Source organism: Cinclus cinclus, chromosome 2 (assembly GCF_963662255.1).
Source record: "Cinclus cinclus chromosome 2, bCinCin1.1, whole genome shotgun sequence".
NCBI lineage: Eukaryota > Metazoa > Chordata > Aves > Passeriformes > Cinclidae > Cinclus > Cinclus cinclus.
In genome coordinates, this window is record NC_085047.1 from 76486662 (window position 1) to 76507530 (window position 20869).

Consider the following 20869-nt stretch of genomic DNA (forward strand, 5'->3'; position numbering starts at 1 on the left):
TGTCTCTAATCTTGTGAAAGGTTAGTATTCAATCCATCAGAGCAAGATTAGAGCTCTAGTTGATGCCTGTGCTTGATGATAACTGAATGCAGCATTTGGGGATGGAGGAAGGAGATTCATTACCATGAGCAGTTCAAAGAAAGATTGGGTAAACATGCTCAGGGAAGCAGGTTTGTGTTATAGACCACATACAATCCAGGTCAGGATAGCAGAAAAGAAAGGAGCAGAATACCACCAAAGATTTAAACCTATTAACAAAATTAAGCAGTATTATCTTATTCCCATCCTGTTATTTCATGTCACAAATTAGCCAACCCAAATGGCTGCTGCCTCCTAAGCTGCAATGTTAGCCACTTTCTCAATGCAGGTCTCAAGAAAAAGCTAAGACTAAAGGAATAAATGAGACAACAATAAAATAAAAAGATACAGGGCTTGTGACCCTCGTATGCATAGATAGAAGTGAAGAATGCAGATTCTGTGATTAAAAAAAAAAAAGTTATGTTTTTATTAATTCAAAAGTTCTCCCTCTCCTACATCAGTTAAAAAAATTATTTCTCAACTTTTATGATTTTTTAAAGCTTACCTGACATTTTGGAAAAATCTTTAGTGAACAGGCATATTTTTTCCATGTCCTTGTTTGCCTGAACTTTCTAAATTTTATATTATGCTCTGAATTATATATGTGATTAAGTTAATAGCAGTGATGACCTTACTTCTCGTATTAAAAAAAGAAATATGTTTAAATTCTTCATTGTTCTGTGTCAAGTTCAGGCCTATGCATTGCTTCAAGAATATAGAGGTAATTCAAAGGATTAAAATCTGTGTGTTTTTCTAATTCTTTAGTTCCTCTTGGTGGGTCTGGATTTGTGCCTCTGGCTTTTCTATCCATGCAGAGCCGACCATGTATTTATGTTTTCACGTTTGGCTTTGAAGGATAACAAGAGGCCCTTTGGACCTGATGCCAATGTATCAGCCAGCAGCAAAACAACATGAGACTGAATTTTTTATTTCCTGTCAAACTTCATAACATCACAAAGGAAAAAGAAATAGAGGGTAGGTCTGAGATTTTCCAGAGACAGAGGTATGTTAAAGTAGTAGAAATAGTTGCTCTGCGAAGTAGGAACCTGTTTAGCTCTTAGGTAGTACCCACAGTGCAGTAAATTTAAAAACAAATAAATCCCCCCCAAAAATCAACAAAGCAAAGCAAAACAAAATAAATTTACATTTTTAGTAAGTTATGTTGATGCTCAGAGTATAAGAAATCATGACTTTCAGATAGATTAGAATTACTCAGAGCTTGTGACAGGTATACAAATTATATGGCTCCTCAGAATAAGTAAAAATGCTTTGAGGAGGCCAATTTTAAAGTAAAACCAGATAGTAGCAACAAAAAGAAAAAAAATTCAGGGTGTTCATGGTGTTATGAAATATTCAGTTCCAGACACTGAAGTGATTCCAGAGACAAAAGCTGCAGTTTCTATGTAATCAACTAAAAAGATATTTTAGTACCCTCTACAGTTACATTTTTAGCTACATAATTGAGTTTTACTGTATTAAGGGACTTACAGTATAAACTATACCTAATACATGATATTAATTAATGTTCTTAATGAACAAATATGTATTAGGTAGGCAGTATGACACCTATTGCAGTTACTGTGGCTTTAAAACATAAAATTAATTGAAGTGTATTATATATGCACATATTATGGGCAAGTCTGAGTGAACATATGGTCTTTGCAAGAGAGGAATGTGTGACTAATAAAATAATGCTTCTTCAGTGAAAATGGAGAATGTTTTCTAGATAATGGGTATACAATTTAATGCTGAACTCTAAAATAAAAGTCACCTATTGAAAACACATTTCTAATTATCTGGTTTGTAAATATGCAAGCACTTAAAATATAAGGCCATCCAGGCTACATAAATTTATAATGTACTTATGAAGTTTATTATTATGGCAGAGGAGCACGGTAATTAGTCTCACCTAACATGTAACATCCCTAACATTTACATTTTTCAGAAGTGTTTATTGTAAGTTTGAAAGTCCTTCCACAATTATTAATGTCCTCATTAAAGAATGTTGAATGGTGTCTCAATTAAGAAACAGAAAGTTTCTTATGTCCTTTTCAAATGGAATCCCCATTTCTTTGAGCTGTACTATTTAACCCATATTCTGTCCAATGTCTTAATGTTTCTCCCAAATGACTAAGCATATATACATTACAGAAACTCAAAAAGAAATAAATTATTGGATAAAATATTTCACGACAATCTCTTAAAATAAGTATTCATTTTGCTTCTGTATCCCACCAGACCACTCAAAATGTTAGACTTTCAGATAATGCAGTAAAGGAAGACTTAAAATCACATTATCAAGCAATAACACATATTCATACATGGATTAAATGCAAATACTAGACCGAATCCAGTGGGGTTGATATAAAGGACAGATTCCTGCAGGGTGTGAAGGGGAGCACTCAGTTTAAAGTCCAAGCCAGACTTTTGATCTAAATTGTTCTTTCTCTCTCCATGGACAACATAAAGGCAGAGCTGGAGCAAGGCTTCATGCCAAGGTTCCTCAGTTGGGTATCTGAAGCCTGAATATTTAGCCTGGACATTCAGTTTCTGAGACCCTTGTTCTGCCTGTGTGTTCCAGGGTGATGGTCTTGGCAGTATTGATAGACTATGTCTGAAAATCATCTGGAAAACTAAAGTTGAGCACTCTTCTTATCACTTTGTCTGTTTCATTCAGTTGCCATTTCCCTGTTTCTCTATCTTCTCTCCAACTATTATTGTCCTCTCTAATTTTGCTTTCCTGTTTCACCTGTACTGCCTCATTTACACTTATCCTCCCATATTTTAAGATTTCTGCAGTAGTGTAGTTCAGGAAAACAAGTACAAGGCCTTTAGTCAGCACAGGTCACCCTGGCTCCTTCACTACCTGCTACCCAGTAGGATTATTCAGCTTTTCAACTTGTTCTTCAAATCTCATCTCAGAGGGCTGTAATTCTCAGCTGGCAAGCTTTATATGAGAAAAGCAGTTTGTGGTGTTTTCTTCCCAAATGTCCCTGCCACAGTGTTAATGTTGTGGCCAAACAAGCTGGGGGAACACCCAAATATTACACAAGGAAATAGTGTCTAGCAACAGTTCTAGGGACTGAATGAAAAGACCTTGCCACCAGAAGTGACACACAGTCTCCACTTCCAACTCAGGAAGAAGCACTGGACACTAATCAGGAAAACATGCCTATGCTTCCCTACCAAGCTCTCAGGTAAAAACCATGTAATGTGAGGATTACACATGTCTGAGTGAGAGGGATGAGGGCTGTATAGCAAAGAAGGCAAACTTTTAGGTCTGAAGATTGAAGACATGGAAGAAGCAGTAAATGCCAGAAAGCCTGGAATTCCTTTGATTTCTGCACAAAACCCCCCTACCAACAGACAAATAATCAAAAATCCAGAAATAGTTTCTAAAGTTCCTACCTCCCACTGTGACACCCTATTTCTCACAAAACCCTAGGAAGCAGTCAAGTATATAGTTTGTTTGCTTAGAGTCAACAGCATGTGGGTTCATTGAAATATTCTTGTCATTATGTTCAATTTGTTCAGACACTTATCAGCACACCAGCAGCAGAGGCACAAAACTTTTGTGTCACTAAATGGACATATGCATTTAGGTGGAAACATATGCAGCACAGCAGCTAATAAATGGAAACAATTCCTCAAATAAACTTGGCCTAGGAGTTGTAAGGACAACTCGTGTAGTTCAATCAAATAAAAAGTAGATTATATTGTTTAAAATCTAACGTAATGCTAAATATATAACAATCTTGTAAAATTGGTTTTTCACTTCATTATGCTGTATGTAAGACATAAGTTTCTTTCTGACTGGAAAGCTTTCCCACTAGACAGCCTTGTACGAGAAAAATACATTCTCTTGAGAAGGTAGGTCAGATAAAAATCAATCATGCAGCATCTTGATCCAGTGAACTGATGTCTGTAGATGAAGATTTGTGTTGGCTTTAAAGCTATTCAAATACTGACTTTGTTTTTTAATCCCTGATCTTTGAAACACCCAGGTAGGAAAGTTTATTGACTTCACAATGCTCCATAGGGGACCCAAGGTCTTTCTACCAGCACATGAATACAGATCCAGGATCTGAAGACTGTTTTCTTCTAAAAGTAATATACCTATATTTTTTTTTTTACATTTGTAGTTTATTTGAGACCAGCTCTGTTATCCTTAAACTTAATCCTTAATCTTTTTCTTATTCTAGGATGTTATGCATTGCCTTGTTTTAAATCACTGGTTGCTCAGATCTGATCTCTAGGATCATTGCTGGTCCTTAACTTTCCTACTATTGCCTTGGAAAAAAAAGTAAAACTATCCCTCTAACATTTAAGACAGAACACTTAAACTGTCATAAAACTAAAAGGAAGTTTGTTGCTTCAGTGAAGTTTGAACATGTAGCACAATTTACAAGCAAGAAATTCAATCACATCAGAATTATGTCGATATAGTGTCCAAATAGCAAGAAACAACTGGGAAACCAGCTGGGATCTAATACTGCTTGGCCTTAATAGTACTTGGGGTTTCTTTGAGTGTAGGTGTGGAAAAATAGGATAAGCTCAAAATAGGTAAATTTTCTTGAATGTTGTTTTATATTTTTGTTAGTAGTGCTAAACCTTATCATAACTTATTAGCTGCATCCAGAGGTATTTAGAAAAGCCATCACCATTACTTCATTGCCTCTTAAGCTGCAGAATTATATAAAAAATTGATTTTATGTATATAATAACTTGCATAGGAAGTCAAACTTCATTCTGCTCTTACAGCAGACTTCTGCTGGTTAGCTCAAATAGAAGTCTGTGCAGTTATTTCAGTAGTATCTGTCTCAGGTCAAACATCTAAAGATTTTGGGGGTTTTTATGGAATAAAATGATTTCTTTCTAAATACTAAAATGAGCCTTCTTCAGAAAGGGGAAAAGGTGAAATGAGATTGAAAGGCAAACTGCAACAGATTTACAGCACTTACATTATATAAATACAACTGTGAAAATATGTTTTAGCTCTCTACACTTGCAACTGTGACATGAAAGTAGCTGCAGTTCTAATTTTAAACATATTGTGATGCAGCCAGTTTGACCTGTTTCAACCCCACATTTCCACACTGGGATTCAGACCTGCACTTCTTACTGGGTACTTCACTGAATGGATCTAATCCACACTGCTTTCTTGAAATTGTTTTCAAAAACCTCAATGACAGTTCTGCACAGTAGTCTATTTTGTTTAAAGTGGGAGGAAGAAAACAAAGAAGACACTATGCTAAAAGAGGTGAGCAAGCCCTCTTTAATCCCAAACGTCTTAACCCAGGCTGAGATTTCTGCCTTCAAAGCCTGTTGTCACTGCTGACAAGCTGTGGCTGATCACCCCATTAAAAATAAAAGTCTATGAAGGTTGCAGTGTTTTCCTCTGGCCAGCCAGAGGCTCCTTCCTCATGTGTGATTCCTCCCTGCAGTCTACTCCGAGAAGTGATGCGAAGACAAGCCGTGACTTCAGGGCCACATTCCTCCCCTGCACTACACCTGTGACCTCTGAACAGCACAGGAGTGAGTCTGGTTGTAGCAAATATTGCCTCTGATTTCAGACCTGCTTGTCCAAAAAATTGCTCTTTCTTTTTTTTTTTTTTTTTTTTGACAGAATATATAAATTATCCTGAATTAAATTTTATCTAGACTGTAGCAAGGCGATTTGTTGTTAATTTTCCCATATGTCTTCTGGTCTACCCTACACTTCCCTATATTAAAAGTCAACAAACTTTTAATACGTTTAGAAGATGGTTGTAGATTATAGGCATGGCAAGGAATTTTCATAAAAAAATTTAGATTGTTAATCTCTTTAACTATTGAATTGGGTGTTTAATAGCCTCTAGTGAGACATAGCAAAAAATGGTACAGTCTCTATATTTTAAAACAATTGTTGCACTGAGTCCCATGGTTTATATATTGTTAATATTTTCATGAAAGCTTTAAATGTTTTTCAGAAGAAACTGTGGTGACTCGTGAATCTTTCATGAGGTGTTATGCATTTTTATGAACATATGATGTAAAATTCATCATTCTGAAATTCACAGATATCCATGAAGTGCTACACGCCTCTCTTTCATCATGGATATTCATGACAATACTATTTCTGTAAGCATTTAAGTGCCCGTTCATAAATATTCTAGAACGTAACCTTCTGATGCCATGTAACATTTTGCTTACGTTTTATGAGTGCTTCACTTGGGCATTTTCCACTTGATAATGAAAGCAGAACCTTCAGGGACAGTTATTGGTATATACATAAATTTTGTGTAAAACTATCTCATTGCTTTGTTTTTATTCCTAGAATTTTCTTTCTTTGTTATTGCTCTAAGTTCAATGAATTCTTTGAGGGCATCTTGGGAATTTCAGGTTTCATATTTATAGCCAAGGATATATTATCAGTATAAAGTACCACATGCAACAGAATCAAGATTCTAGAGTGCAGCAAAGACTTCAAAAATATATGTAATGTCTAATACTCCTCGTGTGAAACTTACGTGCTTCAGCTAGTTGCAGGAGTGTCTGTATAGAATTGTTAGCAGGATGAAGTCTCCCTTTTATGCATACTCAAGTGTTGGCAAATGCAATGAAATAACAGTAGATTTAGCATTTGAAGGTTGCACCTGCATCCCCTGAAGTTGTTGATAATCTTCTTATTGATTTCGGTGTTGCAGAATAAAGTCTTATAAGCCTTTATCAATGAATGTAATCAGCTTTGAGTAGATGACAGATCCTTTAACTCTGTGTTAATGTTCATTTGTACAATAGATCCTTTGTGCTTTGGCATTTAATAATGCCTTTAATTCTTTGTCAAATTAGGTTCCCATTGTGATAATGTCATTTGATGTGTAAAAAGCAGCATAGCTTTTTTCTTTTCTCCTGCACCAGATTCACCCTGTCCAACCCAGCCCATCATAGATGTGTTTGTCTTTCTTCCCCATCCTCTCGTCCCTGATTTTTAGCTTAGGACAGTCCTGTTTGCATTATCTCTGTGCTTCACAGTGGGGAGTGGTTAAGGATGAAGCCTCAGTGGTTTCCTTTCCCCCTGTATCTCATTTTTTTCTTGCAATATCCTGACCCATAAAGGGGAAGAAGTCACAGACTCTGGATATGAGTCAGGGTGAAGATCGGAGTGAAATATCTGCTGTTACCACGTCTTGCAGTAGTCTGAGAAATGGAGGGATTAAAGAGGGAAGTGACTGTCATCTTTACTCACAACCTTTGAGACTGTACTGCTTCTAGAAAATGTAGTAGCATCCAAAAGATTTTTAAAAATCATTATATTTGCAGGTCTGGGACAGTCTAGAAAGCTATCTATTAGCAGCTAAATAATTTCACACATACCCAAAACATAACTGGAGTTTATAAATCGCCTATTGTGAAATTTGCAATTTTAGGGCACATTAATTATTGGACTTGTATTTCTTGGCTTAAAATACAATGTATATATATTCAAAATGAGTTTAAAAAGTAGAACAGCTTTCAACAAATCTCATCACACTGCAGCTTTTGTTTTTACTAATGGGAGATGAAATTTGTTTCCCAGTTGTGGCTGTTGAGTGTTTTGAAAGGTCAAAGCTATAAGGGAATTTTTAAATTAGTTATTCAGGCTGACTAAAAAGTAATACCACTGAACTGGTAGTCTTATGTAAGCAATCTGTTTACTCTTGAATATAAAACAAATGTAATGTCAAAACTAGGAGAGAAAAATCATCTGCTATAAATATTCTCCTACAGCAATTTTTTTCTCAATCAGGAAGTTAAATTGAGTTATTTTTGCTTTGTAAGGTTAGTTTTTGTTTAAAGAAAGTCTCCAGAAACCTGAAGCAGTTGGAAAATGAAAAGGCATAAAACCCAGAGAGGTTAATTTCACTTGAATTTCCTTGAGATAAATCACAACTTTCACTAATTGATGCCATCGCAGAATATCTTTAAAGAAAGAGAAAATAAAAGAAAAAAGCCTTTACAGCAAAAAAAGATGATGATTTCACAAAAATATTTTTGTTTCCTTAATGAGTTCCTGAACAAAGAAAGACAGACAGAAATAGGATGCAGGAAAAGACTGACTTTGATATTTGTAATGAATGCAAGTATCTATACCTAAAGAACCCCCAAAGAATCTTTCTCTCAAAAAGCATAGTCCGTTTACATGAATTCTAATATTCTCTTACCATCAGCCTTATTAGGAGTGGGACATTCAATGATTTGCAATAAAGTTAGGTACACTAAGTCTGCATAGGTTGTAAATACATGCACATCTTCACAGTAAATGGTAGATCACAGTAGAATGGTAAAGACTGGTAGAATTTACATATCTAAATCCTTAGAGCTCTTGGAAAAACAATGCCCCCACAAGAAGAATGAGATTATAATGGGGAACTGCCAGTAGGGTTTGGGTGTTGTTAGTCAATGACAGATGAAGTCAGGATGTCACCTTGAGCAGTGTTGTATATAAAGACTAACGTAAAATCAGGCATATATCTCTGTCCAGAGCTCTGTGCAGCTCAGCTGTTTTTTTTCTCAGCTAACAGTGAAACTGCTTGATCAGTGTATCAGATGCACCATAGTATGGCTTCAGGTCTCAAGTTCTGCTGAAAAGGAAAGCTATGCAGAGTATACAATAATTAAATGAAATTATCTTTTTGTCTTTCTGGTCTTACAGCACATGAATATATTTTTGGTTTTAGGAATTAAAAAACAAGATGTTTCTAGCTTTGCATCTTGTCCTACAGTCAGACATTGCTCTTGCTTAAATTACAGAGGAAAAAAAATTCAAGAGAACTCATCAGGCTGGGAATGATCATAGAATATCCACTCCAACGTAATAAAAAACTGTGTCTATAAAAATTGCCTCTAGGTATTTGTGCATGTATTTTGTTAAAAGCAATTATTACATCAGTCACACTGCAATATTATCTTGATCCACTGACTTACAGTGACAACTAGTTATCACTTTGGAAATAGAGCAGCTCCCATGTTGAATTGCATTATGACACTAATATACCTATGTCAAAATAGAGTGAGAATGGCAGCTTGCAGTTGGCAAAGTACTGTGAGAGCTAACAAGACATTATTTTTAATCTGCGAGCTGTTCCTACCTTTCAGAAATGGACTCTAGCAATTCTGCCCTTCCACTTTCTGACTGAGTTGCCTTATCATGGCCGAAATATTTTAAAACAATTCCAACTTCGTTTTCAGACTGTTGCTATCTATCATGCATCCTAAGGTTACAAAAAAAATGCATTAAAATGAAAGCTAGCTAAAGTGTGATCCATGGACTGGAAGCCCACCATTTAAGCCTATACAGAGCATGTAATGGCTTGCAATTGCAATATTCCCTCCATCTTTCCAGTATCTCAGTGTGCCTTAGACCTTATTCTTTTCAACTACCTCCAAGAAGTGAACAGGCTTCCTGAGACCCTCTGGTTAATAAATGAAATCTATTTAAAAATGTGCTGGCAACAAAAGACATATCCAGGACATATACTGTCATATGAATGAATCATCACTTAAAATTAGGAAAAATTATTTCCAACATTAACACTGCTCATGACATCCTATTTTGGCAGCACAAAAAATCACAAGATATATATTTTAAAACACTGCACGGCTCTGTCTTATATAGATTCTCCTCTCCCACCCTAGTACTTGAATGTCTTCCAGAAGCACATTAAGCAACATGACTAATGTCTGTCTCATCTTCATTCTTTTACTTGAAGCTGAAAAATTACATTATTTTTCAAAAACTACCTGCAAGTTGATGAAATATCATCTTTGCAATGAAAATAAAATTTTTAGATTACTGTGAAGACCATGGCAAAATTCAACCTTTGAAGATGCACATGCTGCATATACTGATGTAAGTGAACAAGTGCTCGGTTATGCCAGGACAAAGTTTCTATACGTAAGCACTGCAAAGCAGACTACCTTCTTGATATTTGGAAGATTTGCAGACTGAAACAGCAAGCAATCCTTCATAGGATCATTCATTTTGCTGGATGTGAGCTGACTGAGAAATTAGCACAACATGGGAGATCTCTTTCTGTCTGGAACTAAAAAGTCACCCAATCTTTTAGTTGCTGTTGATTTATTATTGTGATCCCGCATGGGGTTACTGATGCAGATAGCTCTCTTAACTGTCTTTTGTGTCAAAGTGTACAAAAGACTAACACTCCAACTTTTTAATGCCATAATTTACCTTTAGCAGTAGCTCTTGAAGGCTAGAGATCTGTAAGAAGACTAAAAATTGAGTAAATGTTCTGCTGTTTAGAAGACATTAGCTTTCCTACAGAACTGATATCTGTGGTGTCACATTTGGGACTAGCATGAAATTTAAGCTTGTACCATGTTTGTACCACGCCATAAATAAAGTTGTGACCAGCATGGATCACATTGTGTTGGATGCTGTACTAGCAGAGAATAAATACCTACTCTTCCCTGAAAAGTTTAGTTGGCTTCCAATGAGCTGACTGAGACTGCTAAATAATACACCCACACAAAGAAAAGAGCAAGCTAATAATCTCAGACAAGAGGAGCTGACAGCAAACTCAGTTAAGCTTTGCTGTGACTGACTTATGCAGTGGCATGATCCTTTAAGATAAAGAGTGGGATTCCCAGTATAGCTACGGATTGTGAGGAGCCAGCATGTGAGTCGTTTATAGCAGCCTCCCAGCATATATAGGCTTATAGCAAAGAAGTCGGGACAGCTGGATTCACTGGTTTTGTGTCTGTCTTTCCTTGTTGTCATTCAATTGCACTGGTGGGAAAACCTGGCTCCATCCTTAAAACAAATTTTAATTTGAGCCCTAGGTTCTCTGCCATGTTTTTGCTTTCTGGAGTGTGTGACTAGAGAATTAGATGTATTCAGCGATTCAGTCAATGTGCATTATTTCTAGAAGAAGAAATGCTGAATGTACAAAATAGTAATCATGGTGATTTAGATGCAAAAGGCACTACTAGATTAGAGCTAGCAATGAAAAACAGCTTTGTTCCACTTTTCTCTTAAACAGAAGCCTATATGTTGTGGACATCAAAATATTATATTTCGCAACAAATTTTTTCTTGTGGGTGCTTTTTTAAAGATTTTTTTCTTTTCTTTTTTTCTTTTGGCAAAAGCATATCCTTTTCCAAATGTAATTTATTCCTTATGAAGAGCTGCAGTTTTAATGACAGTTTAGACATTGATATATTTATTAGACTACATTTTCCCTTTAATAAATGCTTTGACGTAACAAGTATGTTCTCAGTGTTCTGTGTATACATTTTCATAATAACCCCTTTCCAGTTAACTGGGAGATCAAAGGCTGCAGCTCTGCACAACTTCTGCCAAAAATAAGAGATTCTTTTCTTACTGAGTCTTTGCAGACTGGCCCACAATGTTTGGTGTACTCTGCTTTCACCTGATCACTGTTGCGAGCCCTCAAATTTAGCATAGATTTTTTCTTACTTAGTCTTAATTTCTGTCCTGTCTTAAGCACTGCAGTGGTTCTACAATTGTATAAGTCACTGTAGCCATAGCAGGGCCCTGTGTTAAAAGAGTATTCACATCATAGCATTAGCCAAGAGTGTGAGAAGTCAGCATATCCCTGCAGTTAGCACACACAGATGTGTCTATGGGCAGCGACCACAAATTAAGAATCTGGTATCCCAGACTTGGTGTGTGATAAATCCTGCTTCACTGCAAATCATATAGTTGCAGCAAATACACATTTTGCCAAAGGTTTTGCCATCTCTGCCTGGATGTCTGCAATGCCTCATTTACAAGCCACAGCAGTTACAGCACTCTTTTCCAAAGGTGGTTTAAGAAAGTTGACAGCAAGTCTTGCAAGAAAAATAGGGTCTTCTGAAAGCCAGGAGAAACTGTGCCTGCTTCAGTCATCTGGGTTTAAAGAACTGTTGTACACGCACAGTGAATTTTTTGGGAAATCCTAAGTATCATATTGCAAAAATGTGAACAGAAGAAATGATTACATATTCTACTTCATCCCATGGGCTCAGTTTCCAGTAAGAATAATTTCCACAAGCCAAAGTTTAGAAATATTTTATGGTTTAGTCTTCAATAGATATAAGGCACCAAAGCAGTTGCCTGAAATCCTTTCACGAAAATCTTAAAGCTTGCATTTCCAAGATAAACAACTAGCACAGACTGGAATTAGTGGGATGGTTGTGACATGACTGGTGGAGGGTTCTAGCACTGCTTTTCAGTAGAATAAAAAATTATTGAAAATACTAACATTTTTTTACCATTACCTAGATGTGTGACACTTCTTAGAAGGACCCTTCTCATTTCCACTCAAGTCTCTTTCAAGTTCTCTACAAGAATATATGCAAATAAGTATTCAGATTTATTTCCATACTTTGCTTCTACATTGTAAAGACTTGATCAAAGTAGAATCTAATTCTAAGATCATAAAATTTTCAGTTAAATCATCATATTAGTGACTTTATTTTTAGCTTAGAAGATTTAGTATAATGGCTGTGGAGGGACAGGGATGGTTATGTTCAAATAGTACAAGAGGAAGTGGAACTACCCTTACTGAAGTTTTTTAAATGGGTTTTTCAGCTTAGTGTTATAGGTTCTACATCTTTATAGGGAATTCAGTTTGTACTCTATTTTTCTTTACTTATAAATAAAGCTATTTCCTATCCAAAAAGATGATTTTCACTAGTAAAGTGCTGTGTAACAACCCATTAAGGCAAATTATGATGAGTTAGGAATGCAATAAGAAGACCCTTCATTCCTCACTATTATGGCCATTAACACCTGCTTGTTTCCCCCCCCCCTGCAGAGTTTTTCCGAGAACTTCTGGAGAATGCAGAACGATCCTTAAATGATATGTTTGTGCGGACCTACGGCATGCTGTACATGCAGAACTCTGAGGTGTTCCAGGACCTCTTCACAGAGCTGAAGCGTTACTACACGGGAGGCAACGTGAACTTGGAGGAAATGCTGAACGACTTCTGGGCTCGGCTGCTGGAGCGGATGTTCCAGCTTATAAACCCCCAGTACCATTTCAGCGAGGACTACCTGGAGTGTGTAAGCAAGTACACAGACCAGCTGAAGCCGTTTGGAGATGTGCCCAGGAAGCTGAAGGTTCAAGTGACTAGAGCATTCATTGCTGCACGGACCTTTGTGCAGGGGCTGACAGTAGGCCGAGAAGTTGCGAACAGAGTATCCAAGGTAATCTAAATTTTTTAAATTTACTTAGCTCGGCTTTGTTCTCAGTTTGCCAGGCAATTGAAATCTGTCTGTGTTCTGGTTTTTTTTGTTTTTTTGTTTTTTTTTGTTTTTTCAGTATAAGGAATTGTGTTTGGTTGGTTTTTATGTCCACCATTTTACCCATCCTAAGTTCATAAATAGGGGCAACATTTGTTTTCAGTTCCTTCTGGGGATATTAAGGCACTATTGACTGGAAAGCATTTCTCTATGCTTAGGACACAGTGAAATACCAATATACATCAATGTTATAGCATGGTAGTGATTGTCATTTGTAGTTCAAAACTGGCTACATATATAAAAGTTGGGGATTAGCTCAGAATTTGAATGTTTTGAGCAAATGTATTCTCCTGTTCATTGGGAAAGTACAGCCCTCACAGCATTCATTCATCATGCAGCTGGATGATGGATTTTGTTAGAAATGTCTATTCATGTTTCTGATGAGAAAATAGACAAACAGTGACACCTCTGGAGCTTGAGCTTTCCCAAAGGATGGTTTGACTCACATTTATTTTAGTTTTAATTATTTACCTATGCAAATATTTATGACAATTATAATCCTTGTGGGCTTCACATAATTAAAGAAAAAAACACTCACAAAAATAACTCATCTGGGTGTTACAAATGTGCCTGAATGACTTTCTCTTATACAGCATTTCAAAATCAGGTATATTTTTCTGAATTGGTGTTCCAGCTAGATACTTGCTCTGTGATCTCACTATTTCACAGTCCTGGTAGTGTATTTGGAACTTGAATTCTGAAATAGTCTCATGAGATCCACTGTGAAATGCTCAAATACTCACTTCTGAACAATAAGTGCATGAGTGATTTGGATGCTTAGCCCATCTAGTACTTTCCCATATTTACAAGCCTAAGCCACATCTCTGCCTCAAGAGGACCATCTCATTTGCTTCATTTAAATCACAGTCAGAAGGTGAGGTAGAGCTGATACATTGTACAGTAGACTCAAGCACTCAACAAGATGGGGCTTTTAAACTTTTCTAAACCTGTATTATGTGATGTTTTGCAATTACAAGTTGAGAAGCCATGGAGCCAGACATGTAGTCAGGAAGAGAGAGCCTGATTTTATGTCTAGGAGGCTGCATGGGAGAAAAAGGTCATTTTGTACTTAAAATTCAGTGGATGAGAGATGTGATCCTTGTTAGTCAGCTAGAACCAAAGCCTCTTCCTCCAAGTGCCTTACTGAACTTGCCTTTCTTCTGGCACTGTCAGTTCTTGCAGTCTTTCTGAAGAGTGGCAGGGTATCCTCATGAAACCCCAGCCTAGTTTATCTGGGGGCAGATGCAGCCTTTTAGCCTGCAAATGTGCAGAATGCATATAATAACTGCAGCCCTGGATTTCCTCTGAAGAGTGATGATGTCCCCGTGGGTCAGGTTTTAAGTGAAATTACAGAGCTCTGATGTCACTGTTGTCAGCAGGCATTAGGTCTTGCTGGACCAGACTGTAGAGAGTAAGCTATGTAATTTTCATGTAATAGATGTATAATTTGTGAATCCCTCACAGATTAAGGCCTGAATTGTCTGCTGAGATGTCACTTTCCCTGTGTATGTACATGACTGTACAGAATGTGCAGGTGTCTCCTCTCTCACATATCCAGGAAATGTTTTCCTCTCAGCCTCTGGGCTTTGGGTACATAAGCCCTTTAAAGGAAAGGGTTTATAACAAGATTACTAAACGATCCTATGATCCTATAATGAGAACAGCTAGCCCTGCAATCATACAGTGCATCTTCTCTTACAGTCACTTGAAGAAGATAACCGTAGCTTAATAGTGCTTCTGTTTGTTTTTTTTGTTTGTTTGTTTTGTTTTTTTTTTTGTTTTGTTTTCTTTTTCTTTTAACATGAAAGGAACACTTGAAATCATCATTAAAAGGGTTCAGTGGGTGGTGCAAGACACAATAGTGTATTTATAGACACAGAGTAATACTCCATTAGACTACATCTAGAACACCATGTTCAGGTTTTGGCCCTTCCTGTACAAAAAAGGCATTGATAAACTGAAGCAGTTCAGTGGAGGCTGCCATCATGATCTGGACTGGATTACTTGTCCTGAGAGGAGGGCCTGTGGGACTGGGGCTTCTTCATTCTGGAGAAGTGCCCTACTTCAAGGGCACTTAGCAGTTGCTCTTGGTGCCTCTAGGGAGGTCATTAAAGAAATGCAGCAGAGCTCTTCATAGTGGGACATGGTGTGATATGATGGGCATGAGTTGAAGCATTTCCTCTTGTCCTATCATAGCAGGCCCTAATAAAAATTCCATCCCCATCTTTCTTATAAATGACATTTAAGTAATAGAAGTTTACTAATAAGATCTGCCGGGGGCTTCTCTGTCTCCAGGCTGAACAACCCCAAATCCCTCATATCTTTATAGGAGAGGTGCTCCAGCCCTCTGACCATTTTTCTGGCCCTCCTCTGGACCCAGTACAACAGGTCCACATCTCTTCTGTGATGCTGAGAATTCCAGAGCTGGATTTATTAATCCAGATGGGGTCTTCTGAGAGCAGAGTACAGGTGACATGCTGGTCTCATTTCATTAGGATTATTATCTTATGACCCTATTAAAAAACTAATAAAATCAACATTTTTGCTTATATGTAGAATATGCTTTAATGGCATGAGTCTCTTTGTTATTAAAATCACAGTGGCTGTATTCATACCCACAGCATATGCAAAACAATTGCTGGCGTTAGGGACTTCGTGTTACATGCAGCCTGGTGAGACAGATATGAAGAACCCCAAGTGTCACCAAATATTCAAGATTAATAATTGTCCTGTGGAAAGGCTGTGATTACTCTGAGAATGAATTTTTCATTGTCATACTGTAACTGTGGACTTTTATGCTGGTTTATCTACTGTAGAAAATGACAAATCATTTTCTTTAAACATAATTTTAAAAGACTACAACCATTTCTTAGAGTTAGCACATTATTGCAGTCAAAAATGAAGCAGGTAAACATCTTTTGTTGCTATTTTGAAAGCCATCCAAATTCAACACAGATTTCTTTCTTATTGTACTCTAATATTGAGAGATTCTGTGATAAAGATGCCACATCTGGGTAAGTCAAGAGAAATGAATAAAGACAGAAAATGAAAGGAAGAACTATTGAAGTTCTTCTGTAAAATCCTTTGTCCATTCTCTGCACTGGCTGGGAACAGTGGGGGCTCTTCTACGTGCAACATCACAAGCTAAAAGATTTTTTTTGCTTTCTATTTGTGGACCCATTATTTCACTGAACCACCATGGACATAGAAAAATGTTGAGCCTACACCTGAAACAGCATGAGAAAGAGAGTGACTAATGAGAAAGTTGGTAACAGCATTTCTTTTGGGCCTTTACTCTCATTGTCTTCTGGAACATTTCTGCTGAGGAGTTGGTGGGTAGCACACAAAGGATTTGTTGACTCTTTAATGTCAAGGACATATACTTTCTAAAGATTTTCCTCAGAGAGGTTGTAATGTCTGAAAACAATGCAGACGGTGAATTCCTTGCAAAGGAGCTACACTTCCTTTTTTTTTTTTTTTATGAAGTGTGCACTCAAGCACACTCAAAGTAGGAAACACATATTGCAAACATTTTCCTCTTACAATAGAATTTTATAGTTTACCAACTTGCTTGTCAGTGAGATTATCATTTAGTAAATCACACTTATATAAATGGGGAGGCAGGGTGGTTAGAACATCTTTTTAAATTTTTTCTAATATTATATTTCAGTTGCAAGCAGATATAGTTGCTTCCATATGCCTGAAGTTTTATTACACTGTTTTAGTTGAACAGTATTTTCATAATCTCCATGTTTAATTACAGATTCTAACCTTCAGAGATTTTTAAATATTTTTATTTGTCCTTCTAATGCATTAGATTTGTCAGTGCTATGTTGCTATGTTGCTTAAAACTCCACTCAGTGCAGTATATTTCCACTGGCTTGAATAGACCAGCTTGCTAAATTCGATATATATTCTAGAAAGTTGTATAGGCATATGAGAAAAAAGTAATTATTCCTTAAACTGAGAAATTTAATTCTAAATTTAAATCAATTTATTCATTAATATAGAAAAATTCCTAAAATATCTCAAGTTGGAAGGGCCCTGTAAAGATCATTGAATCCAACTCCCTGCTGCTTGCAAGACTAACTAAAAATAAACCATATGACTAAAATCTTTATCCAGATGCTCCTTGAACTCTGACAAGCTTGGTTCCATGACCTCTTTCCTGCAGAGCCTGTTCCAGTTACCAGCCACCCTCTCAGTGAAGAACCTTTTCCTTATGTCTAATCTGAACTTGCCCTGATGCAGCTTCAATATATAATATTCAATGTACAACATCAGAACTGCCATTTTGGGTACGTCAAAGGTCTGTTTAGTTGATTTTACCTCAGTGGCAGTAGTTTAAAGGTCAGTATAGGAGCAGAGCTTCTTAAGCTGTAGGAGCAGTGTGTTTTCTAAAATTGTAGGTAGTAGATGTTTATGGGCATTTTGAACTACAGTTTCAGAAATAATTAGTTAAATTTTTCAGTAAATTTTTTGTTTTTTCAGTACTTTGTTAAGTTCTAAAAATCTGGCTTTTCTTTGATACCATTTGGTAGAAAAAAAACCCAAAACCAGTTATGTCTTTCCATGTTCCTCTGTAAAAATATAGCATATTAACATGCTATTGTTCTTAAATTAACTTATCAACATTTTTTCTAGATAAAATAAATAAAAAAAGCTAAACAAAAACAAAAAATCCCCAAGGCTTCCTGACAAGCTGTGATTTAGTATCTAATGTTAAGCTGGAGAAGCTGCTGAAAAAAGTTTCTGAAATTGCACTTAGCTGTGATTACCAATAATGTGATAGAAAAGACATAAGCATACTTTTCATGCTCATCTTTTACAATGTCTGAGCTCTGGACACTGTGAGAAAATAATGCTGAGTTATTCTCTCCTGACTCTAAACAAGGCCTTCTCAGTTATTGTAATAATCCCTTTGAACTGTCGCTGAGTGGAGGAGAGTATAAGTAGAAAAACACGTGGGGAATTAAAACTTTTAAACAGGAAGGTCCAGGATTTCCAGGAGCATGTGATTCCTGAAATACTTTTCCCAAAAAAAGTATCAAAAAATCAAAAGCTGAATTGTAACAATTACAAGGCTAATTGTAATGGGATTTCTTTCTTTCATTAAATAGGAAGAGTTCTGAACCAAACATGGCATGGGTAAAACATGGCATGGGTAGAACGGAACCAGTTCCTAATGAAAGATTGAGCAAAGCTAAGGGTATTTCAATACTGCCAAAAATATTGTACTAATTGGTAAGGACAATACTCTAGCATGGGTGTTATCCCATCAGGTCAGCATTCCAACAAAAGGAAATATTTCCTGGAAATATTTTCTTTCCATATACTTCTAATGGAAAGTATATTATAGGAAACAGGAGAAAATAAACAAATAAACAAACCCACATTTTTTTTCTGTTTTCTGAGCCCAACTTCATAGTTCTGACTTGTGCTGATTCCATGCGTTACCCTGGGTGAATTCACATTGAGAACATGTGAGTTTAGCAGGAAAACACAAATGGAGAAGTATGGTTTTGGTCCTGTCCAAAAGCACAGCCATTATTCCAGTGCTGCCCAATCTCTGACTCCATCCCAGGCAGAAAGCTACACCTCCATTGCCTTCTGCATTAAACCTGCCTCACTAGGAACAGCAATTCAGTTCAGACTCAAACAAAATACTTTGATTTACAGAGATCTAGGTTTTTATTTATTTGCTAGTTTTGCTTTTCTCTAAGTTTAGCCATTTTGTGGTTTGGCTTTTTTGTCTGAATTTGAGCACTTTCTTCCCATTGTATACAGGGATAAGGACAAGAAGAATTATTCTGAGATGGCTTTGACTTTCACACTTGAAAATTCATGCTACCAGCAACCAAAGTAGCTTTTATACCAGGAGTAAAGTGAAACTTAGCTCAAGGGCATCATTAAGAGCAGTTAGTGATTTTGTTAGTGGCATAAACATCAAAGATTTGTGGCCCAGCCACTAAGAACTTATTTCATTAATGCATTTAAATATTAATTATCATTTATTACAAAATAAAAAGAGGCTGTTACAATACTTTTCTCATTGTATGGCATAGGCTATATATCTCCTTCTTTTTAAACCAATTAAAACCATTCATCCCCTGAATATTATTAAATTATGTTAATATCAGACTTCTTATTAGGGACCCAGTGATATATGAGCAAAGTGAAATAAATTCAGTAATACAATTATAAGGTTAAACCCAAGATTAGTAGTGAAAAGCAGTCTCTAGTAATTGCCTGTGATTACTTCTACTTGCAGAATGCCAGGCCACTGCTTTTCTAATACGCTGAATCAATATTCTTACAAACTCTGCTTTTCATGGTTTATAAATAAACATTCAACATTTTGTGCGAGGCATAAATAAAGGCCAATACTGAATGACACAGTGATTCAGAATGTAATTATTGCAGGGGGGAGGGAATATGACATGGTGATAAGTCAGGTAATTAAAAGCCAAAACAAATTGTACTTTAAGCCTGGAAAATGTGATTTGCAGGGTATGACAGATAAAGAGCTATGTGTCCTGTATATTTTAATTTCATTGGCTGAAGAGATTTGGCTTGTTAAAGCCACAGAGGGAAAGGAAATCTAAAAAGACTATAGTTTTCAGCAAACTTTAATCCTCAATTCAAACTGGTGGTTTAGAAACAGCCCAGCTGAACAAGCATAGCTTTTATGATTACATCTCTGTCTGTTGTTTTAAGTTTTTTTTTTCAGCTATTAGTTCTTTGAGTTTTCATTGAGTTAATATATATTTGCAAGAACTGGATCACACTGTGATATGAATGGGTCTACATTCTTTTTTTCTTCCTCTGCCTTGTTGTTCCTCAGGTGGGATGTCCAAGGATTTTCCAGCCAGGGGAGTTTCAGGGCTTTAATGTGTCTGTGGCACAAAAGCAGGGCTGAATTGTATTCACACTTGAGTTCTTTCTGGGAAGTATCCTTTGAATTGAGGTTCTTCAGCTGTGCTGAATATATTTCCTTTTTTTTTTTTTTTTTTTGGAAAGAAAAGGCACATAAACTGATCCAGTTAATTGCACACATTTCCAGATATCCCAGGCATACTGCAGCTGCACTGATCCATTTTCCACTTTGTGTGCACTGGAATCATCAGATGTTCCAGAAGAGCAGCTCAGGAGAAAAGGCCTAAAATGAAACAGCAGCTTCAACAAAAGGAAAAAGGCAGTAGGAGGTCTACAAAAGCTGTGGTCTATGTCCTACCTATGAGAATTGTCAGATATAATCCAGCCTGGCCTCTCCATTTCATAGGTCTTTAAATATCATTCCGCTACTTTGGTATTGAACTTAATAACCCAAGTTTAAGTGAGTCATGTTGCTCAGTAAGACAGTCAGTCTTGCTGACTATCCCTCTAGGCAGGTCTGCAGTTTGGTTTTATTCCTACTGTGTGCCACATCACATCTCAGAATCCGAAGCAGTCCTGTCTTTTTGGATTTTTTGTGTCGTTCATAAACAGGGATCTTCTGATTAC

General features: G+C 36.6%; 1 protein-coding gene across 1 annotated transcript in view; it reads left to right on the forward strand.

Annotated features, from left to right (window-relative positions):
• GPC6 (glypican 6) overlaps positions 1–20869 on the forward strand; it is a 719541-nt gene that overhangs the window by 383508 nt on the left and 315164 nt on the right. The window contains exon 3 of the mRNA XM_062487801.1: positions 12879–13270. Within this exon, the coding sequence (XP_062343785.1) occupies positions 12879–13270 (392 nt within the window). The remainder of the gene's footprint in view (positions 1–12878; positions 13271–20869) is intronic.